Source organism: Oreochromis niloticus, linkage group LG6 (assembly GCF_001858045.2).
Source record: "Oreochromis niloticus isolate F11D_XX linkage group LG6, O_niloticus_UMD_NMBU, whole genome shotgun sequence".
NCBI lineage: Eukaryota > Metazoa > Chordata > Actinopteri > Cichliformes > Cichlidae > Oreochromis > Oreochromis niloticus.
This window is the reverse complement of record NC_031971.2, coordinates 9,266,072-9,293,878: the sequence shown is the minus strand read 5'-3', so window position 1 is coordinate 9,293,878 and position 27,807 is coordinate 9,266,072. Positions and strand designations below refer to the sequence as shown.

Here is a 27,807-nt window from a genome sequence, read left to right as displayed (position 1 = left end):
TATATGCAGAAAAAAATGAATTTACATTTGTTTTCGTTGTTCAACTGCGAGGATCGCGTGGGCGACCGCTATTTTGCAAACCCTTACCGGAAGTACTTCTCTTCTTCGCTCTAGCTTGACTCAGCTGCTGTCAACGTTTGTTGCGGTGAAACCTCCGAGCTGTCACAGCAAGCGTCGGTTGATCCCACAGTCATGCCATCTAGGTTTAGACTTTACTTGTGGAATTCCTCATGCACCAGGCTGCTATTTTGGGATTAACTGAACAGAGTTGAACAAAACGGGCATGTTTGTTTAAGTCCAGTCTCCGTGCGGATTAATATTTCTGGTTAACCGTCTTTGCTGTTCGTTGGCGTGTTTTTTTTATATTATTATTTATCTGCGACGGACTTCACAGTTTAACGAGGTAAGTTAAGGGCATGGGGTTAAGAAGTCCAAGTGGTGATTAATTCGTGTTTGTTCGGTTTCTTAAGGTTCAATTTTGGACTTTTCGTGTCTCCCTGCATCTCAGCTGCGCTTCAGGATGCTTTTGTCCGTTGGCTGCTCGTTGAGTTTAGTGACTACAGTTTATTGTCAACATTAGCTGCCTGCAGATCCTGCTCACTCTGAAAGCATGTGGGGTTAGCTGTCTGCTGGAAATGTGTGTTAATTTAGCGATGAATGTAGTTAAACAGCGAAGTTAAATGTCAGCGTGTTATATGTAAGCGGAACTGGTTTGTTGTAAAGGGTGGAGTAGCTGAATTAACGGTTTCTTTAAACTAGGTTATTAGCGCATGTTGATTAACTAACCTGCCATAATTTTCCGCATAGGCTGCGCTGCTAGTCACCATAACACCACCAGTTAACAAGTTTATGAGGGAGTGTTTATGTCTTATTACCATTTTGTAATAATAATAATAATAATTAATATTATTATTATCATTATTATTATTATTATTATCATTATTATTATTATTAGTTGCCATATATTACTTAAGTAGCATTTAGTCTTATTTGTCCACAGCAATACATGACATGAGCCATATTGAGCTTGGTGCAGGTGCACAAAAGGGTAAACTGCACAAAAAGCAATTCTTTTTCTGTTTAACAAAGGGCATGCTGCGACCACCGGGGAATATTTAAGGCCCTCAGAGGCTGGGTCAAAGAAAGGGAAGTGCAACTTGGCCAAACTGGCGATAACTGTTTTGTTGTAAATAACACGTTTTAACCTTATTGCCACATCAAGTGTATTGTGTAGGGAAGCATTGTTACATGTACTGGCTAAACAGGTGCCTGCAGGTATTTGGACTAGCAGACTGTAGTTAGACTATGAGCAAATAAGCAGTGAATTGAAGGCTGACATTTACCAGTGGGGGTGACTGATGTTTATCTTTTGTCTCACATCAACCACATCACAACACCAGAAAGAAAAAAACTACTGGGATTGTCTGTCGTTATGGTGTCATATTATTTTCTCTCAATATGTAACCACATTTTATTTATTTATTTATTTTTTGTAAAGGTTTACTTTTAGGTATTGCAAAACCTAATGTGGTGCATAAATCATCCCTGTGGGATTTTCTTTTTGTTTTTGTTTATTTCATGTAAGGATCATAGACTGTATGTAAAAGGTAGATGTAAACTCTATTTAGACTAAGTTAGACGGGACTAGTGAGGGCTTGATCCGACAGAGCAATCAAGGGACCATTCACTCTACTAGGGTAGCAACCCCTCAATCTTTGAAGCACACCCTGCTTCATCATCCTCTGACTTTTAACTAGAGTGTAGTTTAGAAAATGAATATCGTGTTGTATTCAAAAAGTCCCCAAACTGCAGATTGAGATCATAAATATATGCGTGTAGTGTTTACTGAGGTCGCATCTTTGAGATATGTTTACCATAGACTTTCCCACAGTCTTATTTCTTTTTACTGTCAGAGCTGTTGTCCCCTGCTGGAATTTAAGAAGAGTGCTTCAAAATGAGTTAGCATTTTCTACTTCTGGTTTCCTTAGCCTGAAGTTAACATTTTTAAATTTTTTTTAGATGCTTTAATATGTTGATCTATAGGATGTATTTCAATAAATACACAATCATGAATGTTGAAGCCTTAAGTGTTCCTGTAAAGGCAACTAACAAAGGACCATGGAGACATTGAGCACAGGGTCGCAGTGAAGTCATACAATTGTCATGTAGTAATTTTCTAACCTAACATTGGTCTTTTACTTTGGGGATTGCAATTATGTGTTAAAAATCAGAGTAGGCTAGAAAAACACATCATTGCTGTAGCGGTCTATATTACGGATAAATGCTACTATTAAATGGGGGGAAATTTTGGCAACATTGTATCAATAATCAATACAGGGACACCAAATATTAATATTTTATTAAATAAATATAAATACTCTGGGAATACTATGAACAGGGGTCATCTAACCATCCTGAGATAACAATAATTCGGCTTAACCAAAATAGTCATCCAGCACTGGACACAAGTAAAAACAGAGCAGCAGGAAAATTCTGTAAACGGTTGCAGCCTGATTTGGACGAATTTGGATCAGAGCAGTTCATGTAATCCAGCTGTTGTTCAGTGTAAGGGAAGTTAGCCTTTTTTAACAATTAAAATTGTGATTTTTTTTATGCAATAAAGGGCTTGATTTGGAAATATTAGTATGGAAATGGAAGGAGATTAATTCAGAAAATCTTTAAAATAAAGATTGTTTCAACACACTACTTGAAATAAATGAGTTTTCTGTGAGGCTGGAGGAAAGCAGATGGGCCTGCCTGAGAGTCTCGGGCAGGGATGGTAAAACAGCTTCGCAGCCCTGACAACAAAGTTTCTTTCATGCAGCAGACTATTCAGAGAGACACTGAGAGAATGAACAGACCTGGTTAGGTAGCAACTTAGCTAAAAAACTGTGCTTAATTATTTTCTCCCCTTAAACTTTACAAAGAGATTGCGGTCCTTTTGTTAGAAGGCAGTGCACACTGATGACTCACCCACTCTCTGTGAGTGAGTCATATTTCACTGGCACGGTACTAATGTTAGCCACAAACCATGTGCCAGGCCGGTTTGGTTTGATGAAAACTAATTCTCGGCATTCCTTTCTTCCCCCACTCCTTCTTACCGTACCATTTTCCCTTCATTTCTACACTTTTTTCTTCTTCTTCTTCTTTTTTCTGAATTGTTTCAGTCATTCATAAAAGTATGAAATCATAAAAGTGATTTCACACCTTCTCCACCACCAGCCAAGCTTTCATCTTTGTTGGTCTGCACGCTCTGTCTCTTCTTTTCTCTCCAGTGTCTCAGTGTCTTTGTCTGTCTGCATCGGCTCTTACTCTTCCTTTCACTCTCTACATCTCTGTTGTTACAGGCCGTGTCAGCTTTCCTTCTTTGTCGGTGTCCTGGCAGTGAAACAGTGCCCCTCTTTGCCCAGCCCTGAGCAAACAATGCTACTACATCTCAATCTCCGCTCTTTGATTTTATCCAATAGAGATTCCTGCCATCAGCTTTAAGGGCTCACATGTGTTTTTACATGTGCTTGTGCTTGGGCTGTAATGGTCCTGAACCATTTGGCTTGCACAGTTCAGTTTGGTATGAAGTTTCCTCCCTTTTATACAGCCTGTGAGTCATACTGTTACCGAAATATAGAAGTCTATTTTTGCTGGCATACTTGGGTTTCTGGAACTGACATTTGAGGCTTTATCTGTAATCATCTGTTATCAGCTGCTGATAGACAGCCTTAGCATGCTAACAGGGGTGGTTGTGAAAGCTGGACAGTACTTCCACTTTTACTAAACATTTATGCCTTCATTTACACACAAACAAGTTTGGTGTGTGTGTTTGGACCTGTCCCACTTCAGAAGCTGAAAAAGTTCATGCAACACACTGATTATTGATTATGAACAACAAAAAAATACACTTTACTTAAATAAAGGTGCATCTCACCAGTGCAGCAGCATCAGGAAACTCTTGGTTAAAAACTAATTTTAGCTGCTTCTTTATTCACCAGAGGTCTCCACAAAAAGTAGTTCAGCATGTTTAATTTTGACACCAAATGTCCTTCCTGACGCAATCGCAGAGTGATTTGTGTCTCCTCATACTGGGGATTTTATACTTGTTAGATTTGTAAACCGCTTCACCATGGACCCATCAGCAAACCTGTGATTCATTTCCCTCAAAAACATTAATTTACCTTAGTTTCACTCATATTTTTCACCTGGCTGTCCTTACCGGACCTATGGTGGCTCCATGCTACACCATGTTTGCCTGTGCCACAGTTTGAGAACCACTGACTAGCTTAGAGTCCTTTCTTATAAACAGTAGGCTTGTTATGATAAACTAAATACCTGCACCCAAGACAATACTTGATATTTAAAAAAAGGGTCATTAGTGTCTCCATAGTGTAGTGGTTAAAACATTGGCTTAGTGGAGTGAAAGGTTAGTGATATTTTATAAATGAGTAATTATTTCTCCTAGGTCGTGCCAAAAACAGCAACAATATTTGAGGTTGTCTGAGGTCATGCAGTGCCTCCGATGACTTGGAACCATTGCAGATTAAATAGTGATGGGAAGGTAGACATGGCACTGACTGTGTTAACATTTACAATAACTGTTTAATACTTCTGTGCTGATGTAACAGGAGATTTACTGGCCTCTTCAAATTCCTCTTTAAGAGTTGTTCAGTGTTGTGAACGTCAGCTGGTTCAACTGTTAGCGAGGGAGGGGCTGTGTGTCTGCAGCAGTACCGTGTCAAGTCTGCTGCTATCAGTGATGTCGCAAATGGGTGTCTAACCTGATAATAATTCTTAGTATTGATTAGTATCGGAGCCTGTTTTAATAGAAAGTAACAGCTTTTTTTGGCCTTAGCGTTACAGGAAGAACTGCAGTAGCGAACTGTGGTGAAAACGGGATCCCAAAACTGAAGCACATACCAAAAGGGTTTTTGTTGTTGTTGTTGTTCTTTTTTTTTTTTGCTTGTGTGATTATTACAGCTTAATCAATATACTGGCCTATTACAGATGTAATAGTTTTCCCGTATCCAGGAAACCACATTTTCATCTATTGAACCAGATGTTTGCTGACCCTGGTATATTTTTACATCCCAGATCTTAATTGTATTTACTGCTCAGATGTCTCTTTTAGTTAAAACTGTGAAAGCGAAAATGCTCATATTGTTGAGCCCTGCTTACTATCATCAAATCCTGTGTTATGTTTTCCACAACACTGTTGCCCTGAGGAACACTATAAAGATATAATTAATTCATTATCAAACCCTTTATCAGTCCGCATGACACTGTCTCCGCTACATGTAGCACAGCAGGCATCATAGCCGAGCAGGGCGATGTTGTGGCGAGGCGACGTGAGACCTTTGTTCCAGTAAATTTTCTTCTTCTTCTGCTTCTTTTGGCTGCTTACTAGTTTGTTTTACACTATAAGAGACTACACTAATTACTAATTACTCTGACATTCTGACATTTTTGAATTATTTTTGTTGGCGTTGAATCTAAAACATCTAAAACAAATTCTTGTTATAGTTGTTTATAAATGATTCCAGTACAGTAAATCATGTGATGGGATGTGGATCCAAATGGATAACTGGTGGATTTCCACACTGTTCAGGAGACTCTCTCATTTCACTTTTTCATCTTTCATTTTGACTAAATGGCTGAATGTGATGCACTTGTCACTGTTGTCCTTCTTCATGATTGAGACAGATTTATTTCTGTGGGAGCTGTGCAGTTTTTGCTGCCTATTCTTGATGAAAAGCAGCTTTTGTGTCTTTCTGCACATGATTCCCACAGGACCTGAATCAGGCTTCTCTGTCTCTGACGGGGGGGATGTTCTCATCCTCACATTTGCACATTATTGGATTCCATACTGCACATTCTCGTGGAGGAATCATACCTCAATGACACATCCTGTGTGCAGTGCAAGGGTGACCAAGGCAGAACATGTTTTCTCAGCAGTTCTATAGAAGAGAGATGCTTAGAAATTAAATGAAAGGCCTCAAATCAGTCATGCGGGCATTCCAGGACAAAAACAGCTCTTTCAGTTTACAGCATGAACAGACTATTGTAAGATGTAATTTGGTTTTAGATCAAGCGGATTGGACGACAAGCCCCGAATAAGGAAAGTAAACCTACACAAGAATGTGGGACGCAGTCAAACACAGTGGAATTCAGTGGAATGAGCAAAAGAGGAGGGACACCTTGGTGCAGCAGTGTCCTCTGTGTGGGGTGGGGGTCAGTGATGTTCAGGAGGAGAAATGTGCTGAGCTTGGCTCCACTGAGATGCCACTTAAAGTGTAAGGGAGGCCTTGAGGGAATTAAGTCCAAAATGCTCCCCCTCTCTCTACGCTCTTAGCTTAAGCCTCTTGACGTATTTGGAAGAAAGAAATACTTAATGTGTGTTTCCTCAGCAGCAGGTCCAGGCTGCTTGCACTGTGTAGTCTAAATAAATGTGACCCTTGTTTGTCTGCTTTGTTCTAATGATGGGATCTGCAGATTAGATTGTTAGACATGATGGGATTAAAAAGAAAGCTCTTGCCTGCCACATGCTACAAGAGCCCCTCCATCTAATTTAAATTTAAACAACCTGGTTGTTTGATAGAGAGAAGAAGGTGCAAGTTACAAAAAAATAAAGAGATTTAATATGCATCTTCATAGTAAAGATGTATTGGAAACGTAGCTGTCTCTGCAACAGAGCAGTTTCAGTATGATGGTGTGTTTTCCTTATTCACAGTAAACAGAACAGGCTGTCTGTAGCAACCACTGCAGGGGCTGCAGGGCGTCGTCAAGTACAGTGTTGCTGTTATTAGCTGTTTACATCAAAACGGTGCGGCTGCTGATATTTACTCTTTTCTCTCTTTCAGTCTTTCACCCCCTCGAGTCTTGAATCAACAGACAAGCAGAGGGTGACAAAACTAGAGGAAAAGTATGTAAAGAGTTTGTGTGGTGTTGTTGAGCGTGTTTGCAAGTTTGTTTGTAAAGCATGGTCATGATCTATAAGTAATTATATTAAATATCTAACAAGACAATCACCCATTTTTTTAAAGTGAGGGTTTCGGCGCGCATGTGTCCTCGTGCATCAGCTTCCTGTCTGTTAGATGCACAGACGCAGCTTCCCTTTTTGTCATCTTCTGCCGCTCATTTCAGTTGCACAAGTCTGTGGTGATCGCATCCCCGGCTAATGACATCAAGGCTTTTATTGGATGTCAGCTCTGATTGCGTTAAAACTTCAGAGACAGGAAGGCTGCTTTCATGAGAACAGTCAGAAGCTAAAAGAAAGGATCGCAGAGAGAATCTAAAGGCTGGTAGATTTCCTGGGGGCCTCTACTTGTCACCGAGCTGAGAAACGCCCCGTGCAGCTAGCATTTCTAACTTTCAGCGTCCTGTTACTGTCGAATGCCTGACTTTATTCAAGGCATTGTCTGGCACTGTAGCTGCAGGTATGTACTCGAGCTCTTCATTTGGTCTTATCAGTGATGTGCAGCAGGAAAGAGGGTTAATGTGGAGTTGAATGTTTTGGCCCCATCGTCAGAGCACTGCTTGTGTTTTGTGTTTCTGTAATGAATTAAATGTGTACCAATAAACTTGCTGCAGGAGCTGACAGGCAGTAAAGCTGCTGCTAATTATCCACACTGTAAGAGCACATCTTGGACCAATGGGATCATTTAGCTTAAGATGCTTGTTACATAATCTTTGCGATGGCTGCAGTGCTGAAAGTTAACCTCGTAGATGTTTTGCAACAACGTAGAGCTGTTCAGACCCGATCCTTCTTGCTACCTGTGATAGTCTCTGAAGATTTTCTGAACTTTAAGTATGCGGGGTCTGTTAAGGTATGCAGAATGTGCATGTGTGTCTGCATGTGTGTGTGTGTATCATGTATTCTATACTGTAAATGTGTCTGCATTGTAGCGCAATGAAAGTGTATGTCCTTGTCTTTTAAGCTTTGCATGTACAAATGCATTCATGGCGTTTTGGGGGTTTATATTTACTCTGTAAATCTTGGTGTTGTCGAGTGTTTGTGCAGCAGGACTGATTAGCTGGATTACAGGCAACCAAGATTAACCAAAAGAGCATCTGTCAGTGACATACTACTAATATTACTTCTACCACACCTACCGCATCCCTATTACTGCTACTGTGTGTTTCACTGTGCTGCTGCTTTACTGTTTTATTGTAATAATGACTGCACATTCTTAAAGGTGAACATATCGTCTTATTTATTTAATGTGATTACAGGAAATATCATTACTAAAACATGCAAGCCCTAAAAGATGCATTGAGCTGCCAGTTTGACTTCCTGGGGTCACCAGTTCTTGACTCCCCGTAGAAATATTTATGAAATGAACAAGAGAAAAGTTGATGTGAAAATGAAGAAATGTGACAGAGGCAACAAAATAAAAAAAAGAAAACACATTGCTCAGACATAGTAGATGGAAATAGTCACTGCAGTCATTCACTGGTTGTGAAGTCCCATTTTGAATTTGAATTGGCATTATAGTAGTCACTCTCTGTGTGTTCTGCAGCTAGAATTGAGTGTATTTGAATAAGAGGGTGAGTTTATCAGCAAGCTTCATTAGTAAGCTGTGCCCAGAGCCTTATTGGAGTAAAGATTATTTGATGGTTACCACGCAGCAAGTTGTTTGTCAGAAAGTTGAATTAAAAATGCTCCAAAGGGCAACAACACCACAGACTTCTGTGGGAGGTCCAATTCAGTGGCTCAGAATTGGACCTCCCACCTCAGGGTCACAGTCACCGGAGGTGGGAGGTGACTCCTAGCAGAAAGCTACTAGCCCTCTACTACATCACTGTTTTATATGTCTGTCATATTTGAAACTGTCTTTAATTCTTGAAACGGTTTGATTGTGCTTCACTCTACACCTTCACATATGACACTGAAGTCTTGTTCCACAGTATCTGTACATTGACAGTAACAGTTTATCTTATCTCATCTTTTTCTTGCAGATGATTTCTCATTTTTAATCCAAGCATATTAAGTTGTATAGAAAAGGCACAATTACTAATTCTATTATGGGCAGTTTCTTTGTTGGCAATGGTGTATTCACTCTATCTAAATTAAGCTGGCACATGAGGTTACTGTAGCTGAAAACTGCAGTTTTATGTAGGCCTAAGGATTATGTATTAAGAGTAGCTGAAAACAGTCTAAACACAGTGCAGCAGTGTTTGCTGTGTTTGTCACAAATCACCACACTGAAATCCTAATCCACTGCTCTGACTAGGTCCTGCTGATTACAGGGATTATCCAATTTCAGTAACTCTGTTATGTATATAAATTGAGACTTACTATTTTTCCCTGTCTGTGTGTTTCAGTCATGTCTCGCAGAAGTTCTCGCCTGGTTTCTGGTGGCTACTATAACTCAGATGAAGAATCTGACTCAAGCAGCGTGACCAATATATCCATATCGTACCGTGAAAACCCTGTTAAGTAAGTTACTGGTTTCTGTGCCAGTGCGCCCTTGTGCTTAAATTTTTTTTCTACATTCTGATGGTCAGTCTGTAATGTAACACCTTTCTCTCTTACCAACTTTTTCTTCTTCAGGGTTTTCAAGAAGAAGGCCGGGACCCGCAAGCCCACCTCCCGTACCTCCAGCAGAGCCAACAGCAATGCTAGCTCTGCTGCCCCTGACACACCTGTCACTCCAGGTCAGTATGCTGTGACGGTGCATGAGTGGTAATGACATAATATCACAATCTGAAAGTTTTCAGAGTAGGTTAAAGAGAAGGGTTCCAAACTGTTGCATATAACAAAGCTCTGGCTTATTTCTAACCCCTCATAGGTATTTTACTGACTGTGAATTATTTAGTTACTCTTTGTAATAATGGACACAGATGGACTAAATACCACTTAATAATGCCACATGCATAAGTATGCCACCAAGTATTGGTGTAAGGAACCTAATTTATTTATCTCATTTTCTGCTTCTTTCTCTCATCTGGCTCTTAGTCCCATCTCCATTAAGCATTGAGAGCCAACCTACCATGAGGACCGTACCTTTCACCCCATCTACAGCCACCCCGCGGCCTGCCCTGACCCCATCATCATCATCAACCCCGAGGCAGACACCCCCTCGTTGCCACTTAGCATCTCCAGGAAACAGCTCTCCTGCAGGGCACTGCAGCTCTAGCACGCCAGGATTACACTTTAGACCCAGCCATAAGGAGCTGAGTCAGAGTGGCGTGGACAGCTCAGGGTACTCGTCCTCTGAGGGTACTTACAGGAAGCCCATGGCCGCCCCCTGCAGCACTGGTAGAGTCAGCAGTAACACTGGGGATCCCAATACTGGATACAGAAGCAGAATCAAAAGTGCCTTCAACAGCCTGAGCGGTGAGTGCTGAAGTTTGCTTGTGTTTGTGTGTCTTTGTGCTGCCATGCAATAATCTCTTTGTTCCTGTTTGTTCTTTTGGCAGACTCAGCCCTGATGCTCGGTGCGACAGTATGTGCAAAAACCCATGATGTGGCAGTGTTAGGTATGGTGTTTGTATTTGATCATTCTTCCTGCTTGTAGCTGAAGCTCAGTATGCATCTACGTGTGCTCGTGCATTATATACAGATCCCACATACTTGAGTTTTTTCTCAGTTGCTGCATGTGATTTGGCTCTAGCTTATCAAAATCCCTGCAAATCAACTTTCCTTCTCTTCCCCGCAGCTAATTCTCTAATCAGCAGTCGCATGAAGAAGGCTTGTGGTTTGGCTCTCCTGCTACTCCTCATCTTACTTTTATGTAAGTAACATAAACATAATTGAATATATTCTGTGTTTTCAGAAAGCCGCTGTATTTTCTGGTTGATCTACTTTCCTGAAGACAGTACAGTAATTTTCTATGAGCTCGGGGTTTCCCCTCAAAAGTAGAAGGTGTGGTAGGTTCTGCCACAGAGGGTTCTTAGACTTGCAAAGCAGCACTGCTTAGTCTGCTCCCTGCTCATGTGGTGGGGTTTTACTCCCTTCTCCACCTTGTTGTGACTGTATGAGTCACTGTAAATGTCAGTCACTACGACAGGCTTTCATTGTTGAGTATTAGAGTTGGGTGATCTTTTTTTTTTTTTTTTTGCTTTGCGTGCTTCTGAGTGCTGTTGTTCAGGAACTATCCCTTCTGTTTTCTCCAGGTCTTTGGTTGTTCCTTCCCTTGCTCACCTCTTTCATCTCCCGCATGAATGTCACAAAGAGCCCATCGCAGACACAGCCTGTTGTCCCTGCTACTCCTCCTCCTCCTCAACCCAACAACATCTATTCCAAACCTGTGGTGGTAAGTCTCTGCAACTGACTGTTTTTCTTGCTGGTTAGATTGATGAGTGCTGGATCAAGCTAACTGTCTCAGTGACTAAGTAGATTGATTAATTACAAATGACAAGCTTTTATAATAGTGCTCAAGCTCAAATCTTCAAGGCCTGCACTAGGGGTTATTTAACAATGCCAAACCACAGCAACAGTCATCTCAAGGTGTAAAGTACAGATCCTACAATAATACAGAGAGAACTCCAACGATCAGACGACCCCCTATGAGCAAGTACTTGGCGATAGGGGGAAAGAAAAACTGCCTTTTAACAGGAAGAAAGCTCCAACAGAGGCAGAGGTAGCCATTTGCTCCTAATACAATAAATATATTTTTAAAATTAAATCTTGATATTGTTTACATAATGGTAATAATGATATAAATAATTGTGTTGTTGTTTGTTTATATGCAATTGACAGTCCTGTCTCACTACATCCGTGCACTTGTATTTTGAATTTTATTCATTTATCCAAAAAAAAGCAGACAGTGAGTTAAAGATGAATTTGACTGTTAGCAGTCATGGTTGTTTTCTTCAGTGTAATCTGGTATTATGGCGGCCCAAGCTTGAGATTTGTTAGTGTAGTATTTTCCCAGCACACATTTGTGCATTTTTAAAGGTTCACAGAGTCTGTTTTCTTCATAATGCTCCACTGTGGGTGGTTTACAAATTGAAAGTGAAAGATCAGCAGTTTGATCCTGAGAGGAGACACAAATCCCTTGGGGGATGTTTTAGAACGGCGTAAAAATCAGCCAGCAAAGCTACCTGCTGTGGTGGCGATGCCTTTGTAATAAGGGAGCTGCTGAAAGGCGCTTTTTACTATATTTTATTTATTTATTCTCAGTTAAAAGAGTTACAGTTTGAGAACAGTGTCACTCTCATCAATGTCATTTCTCTCTTACCAAGCTACCTTTGGTTGTTCTCTTATTCACAAGGGGTTGCAACAGCAGGTAGTGCCACATGTTTGATTCACAGGATATTTTGCACCAGATACCCGTCCTGACACAAACCCAAATGCAACCACCTGCAAATATGTAAAGCACTACACTTTGGAGCCCCACTGTTCACTTACCAGCTAAACAAAGTCAACACGGGATGGGATTTATGATGTTTATGATGAAAACTTTGAGACTTAGTTGTAAGTCCTTCAAGAAGTTCACCGGTTCAGGGACCTCTCAGTCAATTCTGAAGCATTTTTAAAGGTCACAAATATATTTAATGTAATAGCTGTTCTGATTAAGCTTGCTGTAATGAGGCTCTTATGATGTTCGTATGAAAATTTGGGGGTTTTTTTGTTGCAGTAATAGTTTGTTGTTTTTGTATTCTCAAACAGGATCCTACCATTGTGTCTGCTGTAGTAGATGAAAAGATGCAACGTCTTCTGGTAACAAACCATTTCCTTGCAGTCAGAAGTAAAAAATTCGGCGCCCTCCCTCCACACACGCACATGCACAAACAAAAATTAAGCTGCCTAACCATATCAGAGTAAAACAAAGGAAAACTAAAATAAATGCATTGGTGTTACTCTGAGACCTTGCATGTTGATCTGTTTTGAGGTGAAAGTGACGTGTTGCATGTGTTACAGGTGGAGCTGCAGATGAAGCAGGAGCTGCTTCTCTCCCAGGTGAGAGAACCTCTTTCTGGTTAACCCTGTGGGTGGTAAAGCTTCTGCCCACGGATGTGAGAAAGCAACACAGGCTAATAGTAACAGGGTCAAAACTCAGGTATGCTAGAGTGACATCTAGTGGTTGACATCTAGAGCAAATGCAGAGGTTTGTTTACTAACCTACAAGCTCTCAGGAAGTGCAGTTGCTGAATAATTCCCCAAAGGCATAATTTCTGATTTGAAGATAATTTATTTTAAAGAAATTTTAATTTGATTTAAGGTGAAGAAACAACAAAAAGGCTTTCTGATAAACTGTTAACCATGGTTAGCTTTTAGGATGAACATATACGACTTAAAAACCTGGCTTTAAAACGTGAGATCTAAAGTGTATGAAAGAGACAGTCTGGTATCTATGAGCTCACTTCACCTATCAGCACGTCGTGTTTTTCCTTCACTCTGAATAAAAGTCCACTCGACTTGGTTTTTCTAACAGATGAAGGAGAAACTCCAGCTAGAAATGCGCGATATGAAGGCCAAACTTGAGGCCACAGACTCCGACGGTCAGCAGCATCTGGAGCAGGAGGTCGCAGGGTTGAGCAGGCGGATGGCAGATTATCAGTCAGACAGCAGCACTGCTGCTGCCAGCCTCAGCCTCAGAATCCAAGCTTTAGAGGATCAGAATAATAAGGTAAAAGTCCTGATAGGTTCAACTTATCTATTATTAAAACAGCCGCAGGTTAATGAATGCAGCCTGGTTTGAATGAATAGTCTTTTCTCTTGCAGCTGGCCCAGGAGTTGTCATCCATCCAGGTGATGCCTCCTCCAGCCCCCTGCCCTGATCCTACCAACACACCCATACACAATCACCTTACACCTGAGCTCCAACAGGCCATGGAGAAGTGGCTCACTGACCGCATCAAGGTAACTAGTAGTAACTGTATGTGTGTGTTGGCTTATGCTGCTAGATACGAGTTGTTACACCCATCAGTACTTAATAGTATACTCTGTGAATGTGAATAAGGAGCAGGATGCGATCAGGCTCAGCAACACTGGAAGCTGCGCAGACTGTGGACGTCCCATGGCTGATAAAGTGGCTGACTTTGCCCTGGAGACTCAAGGTCAGGAATGTTTGGATAAAGACCAAATTATTTTTGCTAAAATTCAGTGTGTGCATGTGTGTGTTTGCTGTTTTTGCACCCAAAAAACACTTTTTATCATAAATATTTAGTTATTGGTTGTTTAATTTATTTGCCTGTTGATTTGTCTTCTGTAATTAGTCATCAGCAAAGATTGTTGTCATTTAATGTTACACTCTATAACGTATAGAAGATTTAACAAACCATTTCTTAACTCTTATTGCCCTTTGTGTGTGTGTGTGTGTGTGTGTGTGTGTGTGTGTGTGTGTTTGTGTGTGTGTGTGTGTGTGTGTGTGTGTGTGTGTGTGTGTGTGTGTGTGTGTGTAGGTGCCAGTGTGATCAGTACCAGGTGCTCAGAGACGTACCGTATTCGTTCAGCATGTGTGACCCTGTTTGGTTTCCCTCTCTGGTATCCATCTGAAAGCCCACGCACTGTCATTCAGGTATAATGGTCATCAGTTTGCTTATCTGTCCCCTTATTGTCATTTTACCCTCCAGGGCTTTTCACTTTAGACTGTTAGCCTTGTCATTTTTACTAACTACATCTCCCACCGTCTTCCTCCCCAGGGTTACCCAGTGCTGCTTCCAGGGAAATGCTGGGCGTTTCATGGTGTTCAGGGGACACTTGTGATCTCTTTGTCCCACCCCATACGGATAACTCATGTGACACTGGACCACCTGCCACGCTACAACTCTCCCACTGGCCGAATTGACTCAGCTCCCAAAGACTTTGAAGTCTATGTGAGTGTTTCCAGTTTAGAAACAGTGTGGTGACCCATGACTGCCTGTGCTTGCTTTAAAAAGAAAAAAAGCTGCCTGCAAGTCAACATGAAGCAGGAAAATAACCAGTAGCTAGCAGTCAGTTCATCATTAATGAGAGTTTGTGAGATTGTGGGTCTTAATGGCTCAGATCAAACATAGATACATGGAGCAGGGAGGGTACTCGTGGTAAGGAAAGAGCGAGCCCACCAGGTCTTTGTCTTCAGCCAGAGCATCACGTACCCTTTAGGATTTACAGATGCACTAAAATATCTGTCAGACGTAAAGATGTGAAATTATACCTCAGAGGCAGCATTTGTGGTTGAGACATTTAAAGCTGCTGCTAAGTCATGCTGGTTCTCAAATACACTTCTATGCATACACAAATTAACCAAAACATCAGAATGAACTGCACACAGTACACATGTGATCACATTTCCAGCAATACTTCAAGTAACACCGCACACTCTGCATTTGTCCACAGTGACAGCACACACTGGATTTTAAAGCTTTAGCGTTTTGGCCTCTGCCATGTTGCATTATTGGTCTCAAAAAAATGTATATGGATGAAAGCTAGCAAGCATGGTTTGCAAGCTGGATCTTAACCTTGTACAGCCTGAACCATGAAATAAAAATCTTATTTATTTATTTATTTCTAAATAGATATTAAATCTTCTGTAATATTAATTGAAACAATATTGAAATATCAGTTTGCATATACGAGTTTTCATATGTATCAGGTTTGCTTTGTCTGGTAATCTATTCAGGTGTTTGAAGACAAAAATCCCACTGATCATGTAGAGGTTAAGACTGTTAAGACTGGTTCACTCACCTTAACTGGACCACAGCTGTTTGTAAAAGTAACCGTGCAGCTCAGATAATTCCATGAAAAATCCCCCAGAAGGCACCAAAAGAGCATACCCATCTCTAAGTTTAAGCCTTTACAGTTAAAGGTTAATACACTCCATACACTTGTTGTAAAGGAGGAAAGTAGCTGCAAAACTACGTTTGTACCAGGCTGTAAACATGTTGCATTCTGCTGTAAAGTTGGGCTTTTGACCACAGGAGCCAGCTTAGAGTGGAACATTGAGCAGCTGCAGTTTTTTACTTAATTTCTGTTTTCTGCTTGACAGACATGCATACCTGCCAACTATTACATTCATTTTCTTCCACTTCCTATTTAAACACTTTGGAGCAATATGATACCTAAAAATTGTAACTTTTCAGATATTTGTGGTTCATGAATTTGACTTGTTTCTTATTTCACTTGTCATTTTTCAAATGTGGATGATCTAAATCTGCCATTTAACAACCGTAGGACCTAATGTAGGAGTACTGTATGGAATTAAGTCTCAAAGAAAAACTTTGGGAGTGACATAAAGCCAATTTTAATTTTGAAATCTGACCCAAGTGCCATTTGTCTCTTTCCAGGGGATGGAAAACGATACAGAAGAAGGAACACTGCTGGGGACGTTCACTTACGATGAATATGGAGAGCCAACGCAGACGTTTAAGATTCCTGTGAGTGCAAATGAACCCATCTTAATATTCACCGCTCATTATATTTACAGAGACACAGACCACGAGCCGACTACTTCTGCTTCTTTATAAAGTGTAGTAATCATAAGTGTTTGTTGCATGCTCTCCTTTACTCTCGCATTTTGTTGTTTAACTTTCTTTCCTATCTTTTCTTTTCTTCTCTTCTCACACAGAATCCGAGCGACATTGTTTACAGAGTCGTGGAGCTGAGAGTTCTCAGTAACTGGGGTCACGTCGAGTATACGTGTCTTTACCGCTTCCGCGTGCACGGGAAGATCGCCACCACGTGAGGCTTGAGACTCACTCAGACTTGTTGATGCGAAGCTTTGCTGGTCTCAGGGCCAAATGCTACTGAAAAAGTGTTTCAGTGTTCACACGCACACCTCTTTGTTTCAGCTGTGTTTTACTGGTGTTTTTGTAACTGCTTGATATTAAAGGATAAAAACGTGTAAGACCCTTGTTGTGCAGTGCACATTTAGCTTGCCATCACCAGTGTGTGAATGTGTGCGTGAATGGGTGGATGACTGGATGTGTAAAGCGCTTTGGGGTCCTTGGGACTAGTAAAGCGCTATATAAATACAGGCCATTTACCATTTGCTTTGATAAAAGTTTCTAAAAAACAAAAGTCTACATGGAAGTTTAAGGTTCTGGCAACTTTATGCTTCAATTATGTGATTGTGCCACAAGATCATTTTGAAGCTTTTCTTATTACAAACTATTATTATTAATAATCTTTTTCCTACTTTGCATGTGTACAGCACTCCATCCCACCTGGGAGCTCCCTGTTAAAATAACATCTCTTTCCGTTTTGTCGCTGGGAAGCCACAGAGGACTTGAGTGTTAAACACCTTGCTCAGTGGCACAGTGACAAGTACTAGAAACAGTCTCTTATTTTATTTACTTGTCCTGGTTTCCATAGCTGGTTTTTGGCTTTATTCATCTTTCCATCTTAGACCACAAAAGAAATGAAGTGACGTTAACGAAAGCTCATTTCTAACACGCTCTGTTCATTCATGGGAATTTAAATGAGTCTCAGTATTTTATGTTTTTACAATAAAAACACAAAAAAATCAAGTTTGTCCAGCGCTCAGTCACATATGTTGCCTGATACCTGAACAGGTTGAAAACACTGTTTTGTTTTGTTTTGGGGTTTTTTGGATTTTTTGTTTGTTTATTTTGAGGCTGAGGTGACATCAGCAGGTGGAAAAACACAGAGGGCAGCAGTGAATGTTTTCTAATCAGCAGTGTTTGATGTTCTTAAAGGAAAATGTAATTTCATATCCCTATGAAAGGTAAAATATGCAGCTTGGTAACATTTCCCTTTCAGCGAGTTTTGACACATCAGTGTGGATTTTCCTTCTGGTACTTGAATACTTGAAAAGCTGTTTTTCTAACCTCTTTGACAGACGTCGTGTTGAAGCAATGACAGCTTTGTTTTTTACTCTGTACATAATGCTTACATTTGTATGAAATGTTTAACCAGGATAGAAAAAAGTGCTATTTATTCATAAAACAGAAATTCTTTTTGCTCCGTCCATTTTGTAGGACCAGCTCGAGAATCATTTTGAATTATTGTCAATTATTATGTCAGACCTTTGGATTGTGTCATTCAAAACCCAGAAAACACAATTTCACACAATGACATTGCAGAATTTTTGTTTTTATTTGTTGTACATTTAGACAGAAGATGAGAGAAAGTATCATTTACAGAATGACGTGAAATGTTCTTCCTGATTTCAAGCAGTTCAGATTTGGATAACTTAACAAAGGATTTCAGAAGTATTATTATTATTTGTGTTTTGTCTATTTAATAGATGCTGATATGTACAAGTTGTTAAACAAAGGAGACACAGTGTCATTAACACACGTTTTCAAAAAGTAATGTTAAAATGAAATGAAGATATATTTTTGCATTGATGGCTGTTTTATAAATGATTGTTTACATTCCTAACAAGCTTAATAACCACTCTCCTGGTGTACTGCGGGCTATAGATAAACTGAACATAATTGTAGACAATACAATACGCGCAATAATACACGCTAATTCTGTTAAATGTGTTCAACATGTTCACTTACAGTTTTCACTTTAATCCTTAAATAGCTTGATTTTGCATAACTAAACATTACAACATGTCTAATAGACTCACATTTGTTTAAAAATGTAGGTATTGATGGGAGTCTAGAGCCTCAGAGTGTATCATTCCTCTTATTTGACCAGTGTTAAGGTTTAGGTGATCAATCAGGTTCATTTTCTCTTGCACAAATGTTAAATTGTGTTTTTTACGATCAAGCAAAACACCAAAAACATTTGTTTTCCATTTGGATTTTAGAAATATCGTCTCACACGGAGCCCTATAGTGTTCTGCATTTGGATATTTGTGTTCTAAAATAAAACAATACAATATGTCTTTGTTGTTGTACTTATTATACATCCTGTGAAGCTCGTCGTGGTTATTGACAAATGTACTTCCTGGTTCCTGAGTCGAAGATACGAGAGGGAAAAATGTCAGGTTTGCATACAAGCATTTAGAGGCATAAAACAGCTACCATTAGATTTTTTTTTAAACTGTAGAAACTACCAACAACTTAGTATTATGGTTATAAATGAATTTCTAAATATTGCTGATCACTGTGCAGGTTGCAGCTCAGCTTTTCCCTCACGTTATCAGCTGCTCTGGACTCTTGTAGCAGTTTTAGTTTAGCTGATTTTGGGCAGCTGCTTCGTCCGGATGAGATAAGTCAGAGGCTGAACAAAGCTGCTCATGGAGAGAATCCAGTAGGCCACACAGGTGACAACTGAATATGGCTTGAAAGAAGTGGGACCAAGCTGCCTCAGCAGGTATTCTCCGATGGGGGGGAGGTAGTGGACGTTGATTATGACCAGCGCAGACAGCACTATTTTGAATGCTCGCTTTTTAACCGGGTGGACCTCTTTTTTGCTGGGCCCTGACTGGCGGAGAGACTTGAGAATCAGGGTGCTGCAGGTTGTTACGACCACAGTGGAAAAGCTTATGATTGCTAGTATCACATTCCACTTATACCCTGCAGAGACTTTGACCAGAAGGCAGCAAGCAGCAGTGATGGCACTCCCCACCAAGCACAACGACAGCCGCAGTTTGGGATCTTTGAGCCGCAGAAAGAACAGAGGATGGCAGACTGCTACGTAGCTGTCCAAACTCAAAAGGCAGAGAAAAAGCGGCCCTCCTCCCTGGTTTAAACCCCACGCCAGGAAGCTAGTGGCCTCCATTGACTGATTAAACCAAAGATCAATGTATTCGCCCACGACTGTGATACAGAACAGCATATCGATTACTGCCAGGTTCAGTGTGAAGATCTCTGAGGTAGAGCAAATACCAGGTTTGCCCAGCAGGAGGTAAATGACCCAAGCATTAGTTGGCAGTCCTAGTGGTGGCACAGTCACTACTGTGGGCAGGAAGTACCACAAAAATATTTCAGTCTCTGCCGTGGAGTTTCCCATGTGTCTGCGTTGAGATCTGTCAAAAACAGAAGATATTTTTCAATTTGAAATCTCAACTAAATCCTAAAAATGACTAAAACACAACACTGATACATTATTACCTTACAAAGTCTAACAACGTAAACTCCACTGGGCACTCGCTTCAATTCCAAAAAACAAATCTTTCTATTGTAGACAGATAATGACTTTGACTCGTCCAAACAAACACTTCTTTATTTTGCATGTCACATCAATCTTATGCCAGGTGCTGTTTTGTGCACTTTGTTTTGTATATAGAAATGATGCAAATTCACTCTATCTGTCACGTATTTACCAGCTCTACTGTTATCATAGTTCTGGTTTCAGCTTCTCATTTAGGTGATGCATTCTCCTGTGAGCTGAACAACAACACAGTTTGATGTAACCCACCGTTTGCTGAAATCTAATTAACATATAATCCTGATTAATTAGTAAAATCTTGACTTTTAACAGTCTTATACAGTACTGTGCAAAGTGTTGCTTATATTGTGTTATGAAAATGTGATATTGGTGCAATAATTTATAGAAATCTGTGCAAACAACTGCAACAAGCAGTATGTAAGACAAAAATAGAATTTGTACAATTTTAACAACCTTGTTAATATTTGGTATGACTACTTTTATTCTTCAACACATCCTGAACTCTCATAAACTAAAACTACTAGTTCTGGACTATGTGCAAACATCCTGAAAATACCCTTTTTTGTGTAGACACAACATACATAAAGGTTCATTCCTGGTGAGGTCCATTTTTTGTGATTAAATGATTCATTGGTTAATTCTCAGTGGCTTAGCAAAACAATAAATAAATAAATAATGGTCAGTTTTAAAATGATTGCAAAGGCAGCCAGTGTCCAAAAAACACTTTGAAAGACCTTGAATTGGCGCTCATAGATAGATAGATAGATAGATAGATAGATAGATAGATAGATAGACTGCAGTCAAATAAGCTAGCATAAATTAGATTTCTGTCAATGAAGTAACCAGAAAAGGGTTTAAACTGGAAGTTAAACCACAGCAGACATGTATTTGAAATAAGAAGACATTTCTACAAATTGTAAAAATTCTTACATTTGCTTTTCAGAAATCCCAGTTTTTTCTCCAGAAGTCCATTAATTCAAGCTTGGATCAGTTTTATGACTAGCCACAGACAAACTCCTGACCGAAACCAAGCTCTTCATGGATATTCATTTTATTCATTTGAATATCCACAGCCAGAGCTGGCAGATGGGGCATCACACAAACTTCCTTCCTTATTAGTGAAAGTGAAGGGCTGTTTTAAAGTTTGTGATCTCTATGGTTCTCTATGTTTTTGCATAAAGATGTCATAAAAAATCATCATATTTTCCCAATTTAAAAATATTACATTTCAATCAGGAATTTACAAGGTCAATTCCTGATTGACACTGGCCTCCCAGTGTTCCTGTTGGTGTGATCTCTTTTGGTCAATCAGTACTGGGAGAGGCAGCAGTGGTCTTGAGTGGATTAGTACACAGACTGTCAGACTATAGATGTTGAGGGCCAGCCTCTTCAGAGATGGTTCTGTTAATCTATCTTACACTGGTGAGCATCAGTAACTGTCTTTCTGAGACTGAACATTCACTTCACTTACATTAGTGTTTCAACATAACAGTTAGATATGACGTTAGCTTCTCTGTCATTAGGAGTCAAACGATAATGTGCATAAACTGTGTCAACTGTACCGTTTGTACCAAAAAGGTTATCTAATAATTTTATGTTGGTACTACATAAAGGTAAACGATTGGCATATGTGTCATATATGTAAAACATTAACAAACATACAGGATAGTTAGTATAAATGAGTGTCTTTCATGGCTTTGCAGGCTCATATTTCCTACAGCATTACCCTTTTTAAACTTTGTACAGGCAGTTCAGTAACACCTTGCATTAGATTTCTCATTGACGCTTACCTTGCATCACCTGTTTACAGTGTACAGTTGCATCAGTGAGATGAATATTTCGCTGCAGTTTTACTGTAGGTAAATTACCCATAGGAACAGACCTTATACACCCTATGAGTCATAAATGAAAAATATGAACGCACAAACCTAGAGAGGCAGTTTGGTGCAACTAAAAGACCAATGTCTTTATAATAATGTAACAGCAACAACACAACTTACATATGTCATGTTCACAGTACAAAATAAGGTTCAACAACTACAGACCCCTGATGGCGTCTAGCCTGTAAATCATTTATTTTTACCTCTGAAGCCCATATAAGTACTTTTTAACGGACACAATAACATTTCAATCTAGCTCAGCCAAAACAGGCTGTATGTACGCTACATATCTGAGTTATCCAATCGCTGAAGCTGTCCAATCACTGGCCAATCACAGCTTGGACAAGCCATGATTTTCAAAAGACATAGTATATGTCATCCAGATTGGCCCACATCTACTATGTGACATTAGTCCTTGTGGAGCATGTTTATAAGTGTTCTGTTGGTAATTAGGGGAACATCCTGCAGTGAGAGGCGAAGACTAGGACCACAAGACAAATCAAAGCCTTTTAAGGTAAGATATCTTTGTGTATGTTTCATTTTTAGATTTAAGCCATAAGCAAGGACATATCTTATGTGAAATTTTATACTTTAAAGGGGGCCACTGTTTGGAATCAAATAGCAATCAGTTCCTCCATGGCTCTATTATTTGTCAAAATGTAATATAGATTGTGAAGAACATTATAATGACTAATAGTTCTTGAAACAACATAATTTTCTGGTGCAAAAACATTTTAAAAAAGCAGATCTGTGGAATGGGCATGCCCTTCAATCTATTTTTTATTGGCTGCTTATTTTCAGCCGAGCATCTACCTATTTTATTTAAATACTTAACACTAAAACCTAATTGGTCTTTCAGCTCCTTAGTTCTGCAATGTCCAACAACACTCTGAACACTGCCTTCAATCATTCTGCAAACTCTACCAACCCCAGTGCGGTCTACGTTCGTCCGCTATGGTACGAGTTCCCAATATGCGCCGTGGCCCCTTATGGCTACATTTTCTACTATGGAGTCAAAGTGTTCAACCTGGCAGTAGGGACTCCGTGTAACATCTTGGTCATCTGGCAGATCATTACCAAGAAAAGTGAGGCTTTCACATCTGACACCTTTATCCTCAACCTGGCCATACTGGACGCCTACTTCTGCCTCATGACGCCCGTCGTCCTTGTTAACGGCTTCTTGCTGAATGACAACGGCATCTGGTACTTTAAGAGATTGGCATATGGAATCAAAGACCTAGCGCCACTCTTTCTGGTGAGTTTTTCATTTGTTGCACTAGTGTATCAGATGTTTTCAGATAGTTTGATGTGCAAAGAAGTCAGACCACTCGAGTGTTCTTTGTTTTGTTTTGTTGCTCTGCCATTTCAATAAAAAGCTAAATCTATAAAGTTATTAACATATTCTTCTTGTCTAACAACCCAGGTGTGTATTTGTCTGGACCGCTACATGGCTGTGGTCCACCCCGTGCTTTTCGCTGGCATCCGTAACAACAAAATCCGCATCGGGATTTCTGTGGTGGTCTGGGGCCTCATATTGGCTTACGCCCTGGTGAAGTGCATCCTGGGAGGCATGCCTGTCAATGGCGTCTTCAGTGGCATCATCCTTTTTGCGTTTGCATTGATGATCTTTTGTAACATCTCCATCATCTGGGCCCTTCGGCACTCTGTGACGGGAAAAGAGGTGATGCACCCGGTGAAGAAGAGGGCCTTCAAGATGGTGCTGATTAACCTGGCCATCATTGTGGTCAACTACCTGCCGCCAGTGGCGCTCATGCCCTTTGCATCATACTACACAGCTGTGGCGTTTCAATGTCAGATCCGCATCAGTGTGTACTCCATCATGGATCTGAGCTGCAGCATTGAGCCACTGCTCTACATCACAAAGATGGAGCGTGTGGAAGGCACATGCTGTGGAAAGAGTGTCTGTGAGAAGCCGCTTGATGTCACCACATAACTGAACCTCTAGTCATAAATCCATCACAAAAGTTTTTCAGAGAAGACCGTGCATGTACTGTCATATTTTAATTTGAAGAATTGTGTTCTGTGCTATCCGGAGAACCGGTAAGAGAACAATATCAAAGCTTGAGCTGGTGGATAAACCTAGCTTTATCATCACTTAGATTAGGCTTTGCCTCTAATGGAACTGATGACATTTTAGTTTTATGTAGTTAAGCTGTCTTTGTGTCAGGAATTTAAATTTAGTAAATTGTAAATTCAGACCTAAAAGTCTTTAGGTGATCCAGAATTCTGGATCAACAGGGACTAGAAGAGAGAGCATATTCCCATACTGACATGTCTTCATTGGTTGCCTGTTAAAACCAGACTTTAATTTTAAATCCTGCTCCTCACATACAAGGACTTGAATCATCAGGCCCCATGTACGTCATAGTACCATATCCCCCCAATAGAGCACTTCGCTCTCAGACTTCGTTCCAAAGGTGATAGTTTTCATCTAGTAGGCATCTCTGCAGTGGAACCAACTCCTAGCCTGGATTCAGCAGACACAGCGTCTCTAGATTTAAGATCAGACTTTAAAACATATAGTTAGGGCTGTCTTGTCTCCATCTGCTCTCTTCCCTTTCTTATGGCTGCCCCTCCCTGAACCTGGTTCTGCTGGAGGTGGCTTTTCTGATAAAAAGGAGTTTTTTCTTCCTACTGTTGCCAGGTGCTTGCTCATAGGTAGTAGTCTGATTGTTGGGGTTTCCTTTCTAATACTTAAACATCGCCACATTAAAATATAAAATGACTTGAGGTGATTGTTATTGTGAACTGGCACTGTGTAAATAAAATAGAATTAAATTCATGTCTAATATTAATTTCAATGGGCATAATAAACAAACAGAGACAAAACAGTGAAATCTATGACCTTATGATCTGGAAATAGATATTTAAAAAGATTTAAAAAGTAGATTTTTTTTTCCTTTACGTGCCCCTGCAATGAGGATGAACAAAAAACAGGCACTGAAGCAAACAGAAGCGATCATTAAAGAATTAAAAGAAGCTGTTGGCTAGTGAGCACACCAGACGAGTAAATAAATTAATTTGAACCATGGAGATTACTCCTTGAAGACTTTAGCTAGCTCTCTGCTTTTTCCCATTGCAACCAGCAGCAGAAACCCTCCTCATTAACTCATGAACATCTTTTGGACCATTATAATGACAGCCAGTGGCACTGCCTGTATTACAGAGCACCGATTAAGCACTTTATTAATTAAGTTATTAATTAAGTCTTACAACAGAATCACACAGAGGGACCAATTAGTAGATGTGTAATGAGCGGGCACACAGATTATGCAAGCAAACGAACTAAACACATAACAATCTAATTAATACAGGAACATAAATAGCACAGTGTAATGATGCTATGACATAACTGAGCTTTTTGTTCTGTATTTCTGAGGTAAACTGTACATGTTTACGGGTTTTTGGCAGAGTACAAGTGTGCAACGACACTGATGTTTTAATCTTAACATTGTTGGATTTTAAACAACTTATTTAATATGTGATCATTTTTGGCTTCTAAATAAATCTATAAACAAGTAATTTAGAGTAATTTGTAAACTTTAATCAGATATTTGATGTCTGAATCAAATGTTTGTCTTGCAAAAAATGAACAGAGTCACTTAGAAGTACTTAGATAACCAGCTCGGATGTAATCGTTCAGTCATGATTGTATAAAGAGAATGGTGATTATTTGGTAAAAACAGTATCAGAGTCAGAATCAAACAGCATTACATTTGAGTGATTTTAGTGTGCATTATCTTCAGACTCTCTAAGCTGGCTTCAGGCCCATCTTCTGATGTCACATATCCCGGGTAAGTGGGGTAAAACTGGGGAGACGGTGGTTTATCTGGTTTATTTTCACCCGCTGACAATGGCGGGAGGAATAGTGGTATCAGCTTGGCGTGAGCGTAGTCGATCTCAAAACCCTCAAAAATAAGCCCCACCCCCCAAGCGCCCAACCCATCCTCCAGGAGCCGCGACACCTTCTTGGCAGCCAGCACCAGTCCCTCGTAATCTTCTTTTTCCAGTCTGAATATATCAGAGGTCAAAGGTCGGCGTGGGACTAACACAGTGAATCCAGGGGAGTTGGGGAATGGAGTGAGAAAAGCCACATGACCTTTGTCCTCCCACACGCGCCACTGCTGCTCCTCACCACGAACAATACGTGAGAACAGGGAAGGGTGAGCCGGATCGTCCCCGAGGAAGGTCAGATCAGGGGGGGCATCAGGCAGCGGCAGTTTGGCTCGAATCCTGGTCTGGATTTCAGTCAGACTGGAGTCACTCCATCGTGGGGCAGTCCTGGAAGTGCAGTATCCCGGGTCATGGGCGTTGTGCTCTTCTTCCCCAGCCAGATGAGGGCGCCACTCTGCATCCAGACCACACAGGGGGAGGATACGGATCTGTAGTGAAGACACGTGTGTTTGCTAACTGAAATTTACACAGAGGGAGCTGTCTACATGCGTTTACATATGCTGTTAAAATGCATCAGCAGCCTTTCAGATTGCCACTGGTTACATTTTACAGTAAACAGGTCCACCCAGTGTTCAGACCCTCACCTGAGCAGGTCTATCTCTGTGGGGTCTGCTGACCAGCGCACACCTCTGAACTCCCAGCCTGTCACAAAGCAGCTCTGCCACAGCTCTCGCCCCAAGCAGCCAGGACAAGTACTCTGGCTCCCCCAGGTGGAAAATGCTGCCTCCTTGGGTCCCGGGGGTGCTGCTCTCCAGGATGACAGAGCCCGGGGTCCAGGGCCAAGGGTGAAGGTAGGCTACCAGCCCATCTGACTCCCAGATGACGTGACGCCGAAGAGCGGACGACATGCTGAGGAAAGGGAAGGACAGAAATATGAATCAGTCGTCTTTTTTACTCATAGATGAAGTTTGCATAATCATTAAATAATCTTTCACATATAAAATTTTTCCTCATCTTTCAAGCCACAAAAACACTCTTCCCAATAGTCTAAGATGAATTTACTGAAAACTGCTGTTTCTGACTACACTACACATCTGACTCAGGCGCACGTGCCGGGTATTGGAGCACGTGACGGTTGTGAAATTTAGTCACTAAATCAAAAACGCATCATTTTAGTGTAGTCAGCCTTTTAATCGTTTATGTTGAACTGTGTATCAGACAGCTGCATGCCATTTATATAACATAAATAAACAAACAAACAAAAACCCTGAAGTAATGTCTGTGAGGTGTAAGTAAGCGCCACGTTACGCTAAACTACTAATTACGCTCACTAAATTATTTCGTTAATGCAAATAAACGTTATGCCGATAGAAACCTTTGACTCAAACAAACACGTATGAAAGTTGTCACTTGCGCTGAGATAAAAACATGTTCCTGGAATAAAACGACAGCTTTCAGAGCAGATGGACATGAATGTTTGCGTAACTTGAATCGACATACCTTCTAATAATAAGCCTTGTGAATAAAGTTGTAGTAAAGAAGGGCATGCGGACAACACCGACCTGCCTTCTTCTTCTTCTCCTCTAAGCTGGTTGTCAAAGTTCATGTAATAAGCACAAACAGCGACGAAAGCAGTGGCAGCGGCAGCACTTAGCCACATCAGTCAGACGTGCCGACGATACGAAACTGGGACACTTGAAACCAACTTTTACACAATAAACAAAAACACAACAACTAGAACTCCTAAATTTTTCAGCTCATGCCTCATACTTCCGCTCAGTTGACAGCAGCGGCTTCTTCTTCTTCTTTCACCTCTGTTAGCAGTTTCCAACAAATCGGCACATTACCGCCACCACCTGGAGACAGTTTGCAACAGCCCGTCTATCTATGACACCTGCTTCCTGACTCTTTCTGCAGTGCAGAGAGCAGTTTTACTAACCTCATAGCCTTTCCATCCATCCATTTATTTTCTGCCGACTGTCAAACAAACGAGTATGTCTAAGATACCGAAATGTTGCTGGATTCATTCAGTCATTCATTCATTCCTTTAGCTCTTTTGTAGGA

General features: G+C 40.5%; 4 protein-coding genes across 6 annotated transcripts; 2 read left to right on the top strand and 2 right to left on the bottom strand.

The window, feature by feature from the left end:
* The first annotated feature begins 44 nt into the window (after window positions 1-44).
* sun2 (Sad1 and UNC84 domain containing 2) lies at window positions 45-18,717 on the top strand. Its single transcript, XM_005464872.3, has 16 exons — window positions 45-203; window positions 9,313-9,427; window positions 9,542-9,645; window positions 9,947-10,327; window positions 10,411-10,470; window positions 10,650-10,724; window positions 11,107-11,246; window positions 12,605-12,655; window positions 12,857-12,895; window positions 13,371-13,565; window positions 13,661-13,798; window positions 13,899-13,995; window positions 14,341-14,456; window positions 14,581-14,754; window positions 16,204-16,293; window positions 16,485-18,717. Exons 2-16 carry the CDS (start codon window positions 9,315-9,317, stop codon window positions 16,599-16,601), a joined length of 1,890 nt encoding a protein of 629 aa, XP_005464929.1. The 5' UTR covers window positions 45-203; window positions 9,313-9,314; the 3' UTR covers window positions 16,602-18,717.
* A 292-nt stretch (window positions 18,718-19,009) lies between these two features.
* On the bottom strand, window positions 19,010-19,789 carry LOC102077356 (B2 bradykinin receptor-like). The gene has a single exon (XM_005464881.1). The coding sequence runs from the start codon at window positions 19,787-19,789 to the stop codon at window positions 19,010-19,012; it is 780 nt and encodes a 259-aa protein (XP_005464938.1).
* A 1,932-nt stretch (window positions 19,790-21,721) lies between these two features.
* LOC109202530 (G-protein coupled receptor 4) lies at window positions 21,722-25,658 on the top strand. Its single transcript, XM_019360224.2, has 3 exons — window positions 21,722-22,342; window positions 22,688-23,083; window positions 23,252-25,658. Exons 1-3 carry the CDS (start codon window positions 22,253-22,255, stop codon window positions 23,780-23,782), a joined length of 1,017 nt encoding a protein of 338 aa, XP_019215769.2. The 5' UTR covers window positions 21,722-22,252; the 3' UTR covers window positions 23,783-25,658.
* Window positions 25,010-27,604, bottom strand: LOC100712062 (uncharacterized). 3 transcript variants are annotated; one of them, XM_005464869.4, is made up of 3 exons: window positions 27,514-27,604; window positions 26,388-26,652; window positions 25,010-26,231 (listed from the first exon to the last, which is right to left on the bottom strand). In XM_005464869.4, exons 2-3 carry the CDS (start codon window positions 26,649-26,651, stop codon window positions 25,560-25,562), a joined length of 936 nt encoding a protein of 311 aa, XP_005464926.1. In that variant the 5' UTR covers window position 26,652; window positions 27,514-27,604; the 3' UTR covers window positions 25,010-25,559. The 3 variants fall into 3 exon arrangements, with proteins under 3 accessions (XP_005464926.1, XP_003459405.1, XP_005464925.1); XM_003459357.5 differs by having other exon boundaries at window positions 27,244-27,568; XM_005464868.4 differs by having other exon boundaries at window positions 27,306-27,568.
* Between the last annotated feature and the right edge of the window lie 203 nt (window positions 27,605-27,807).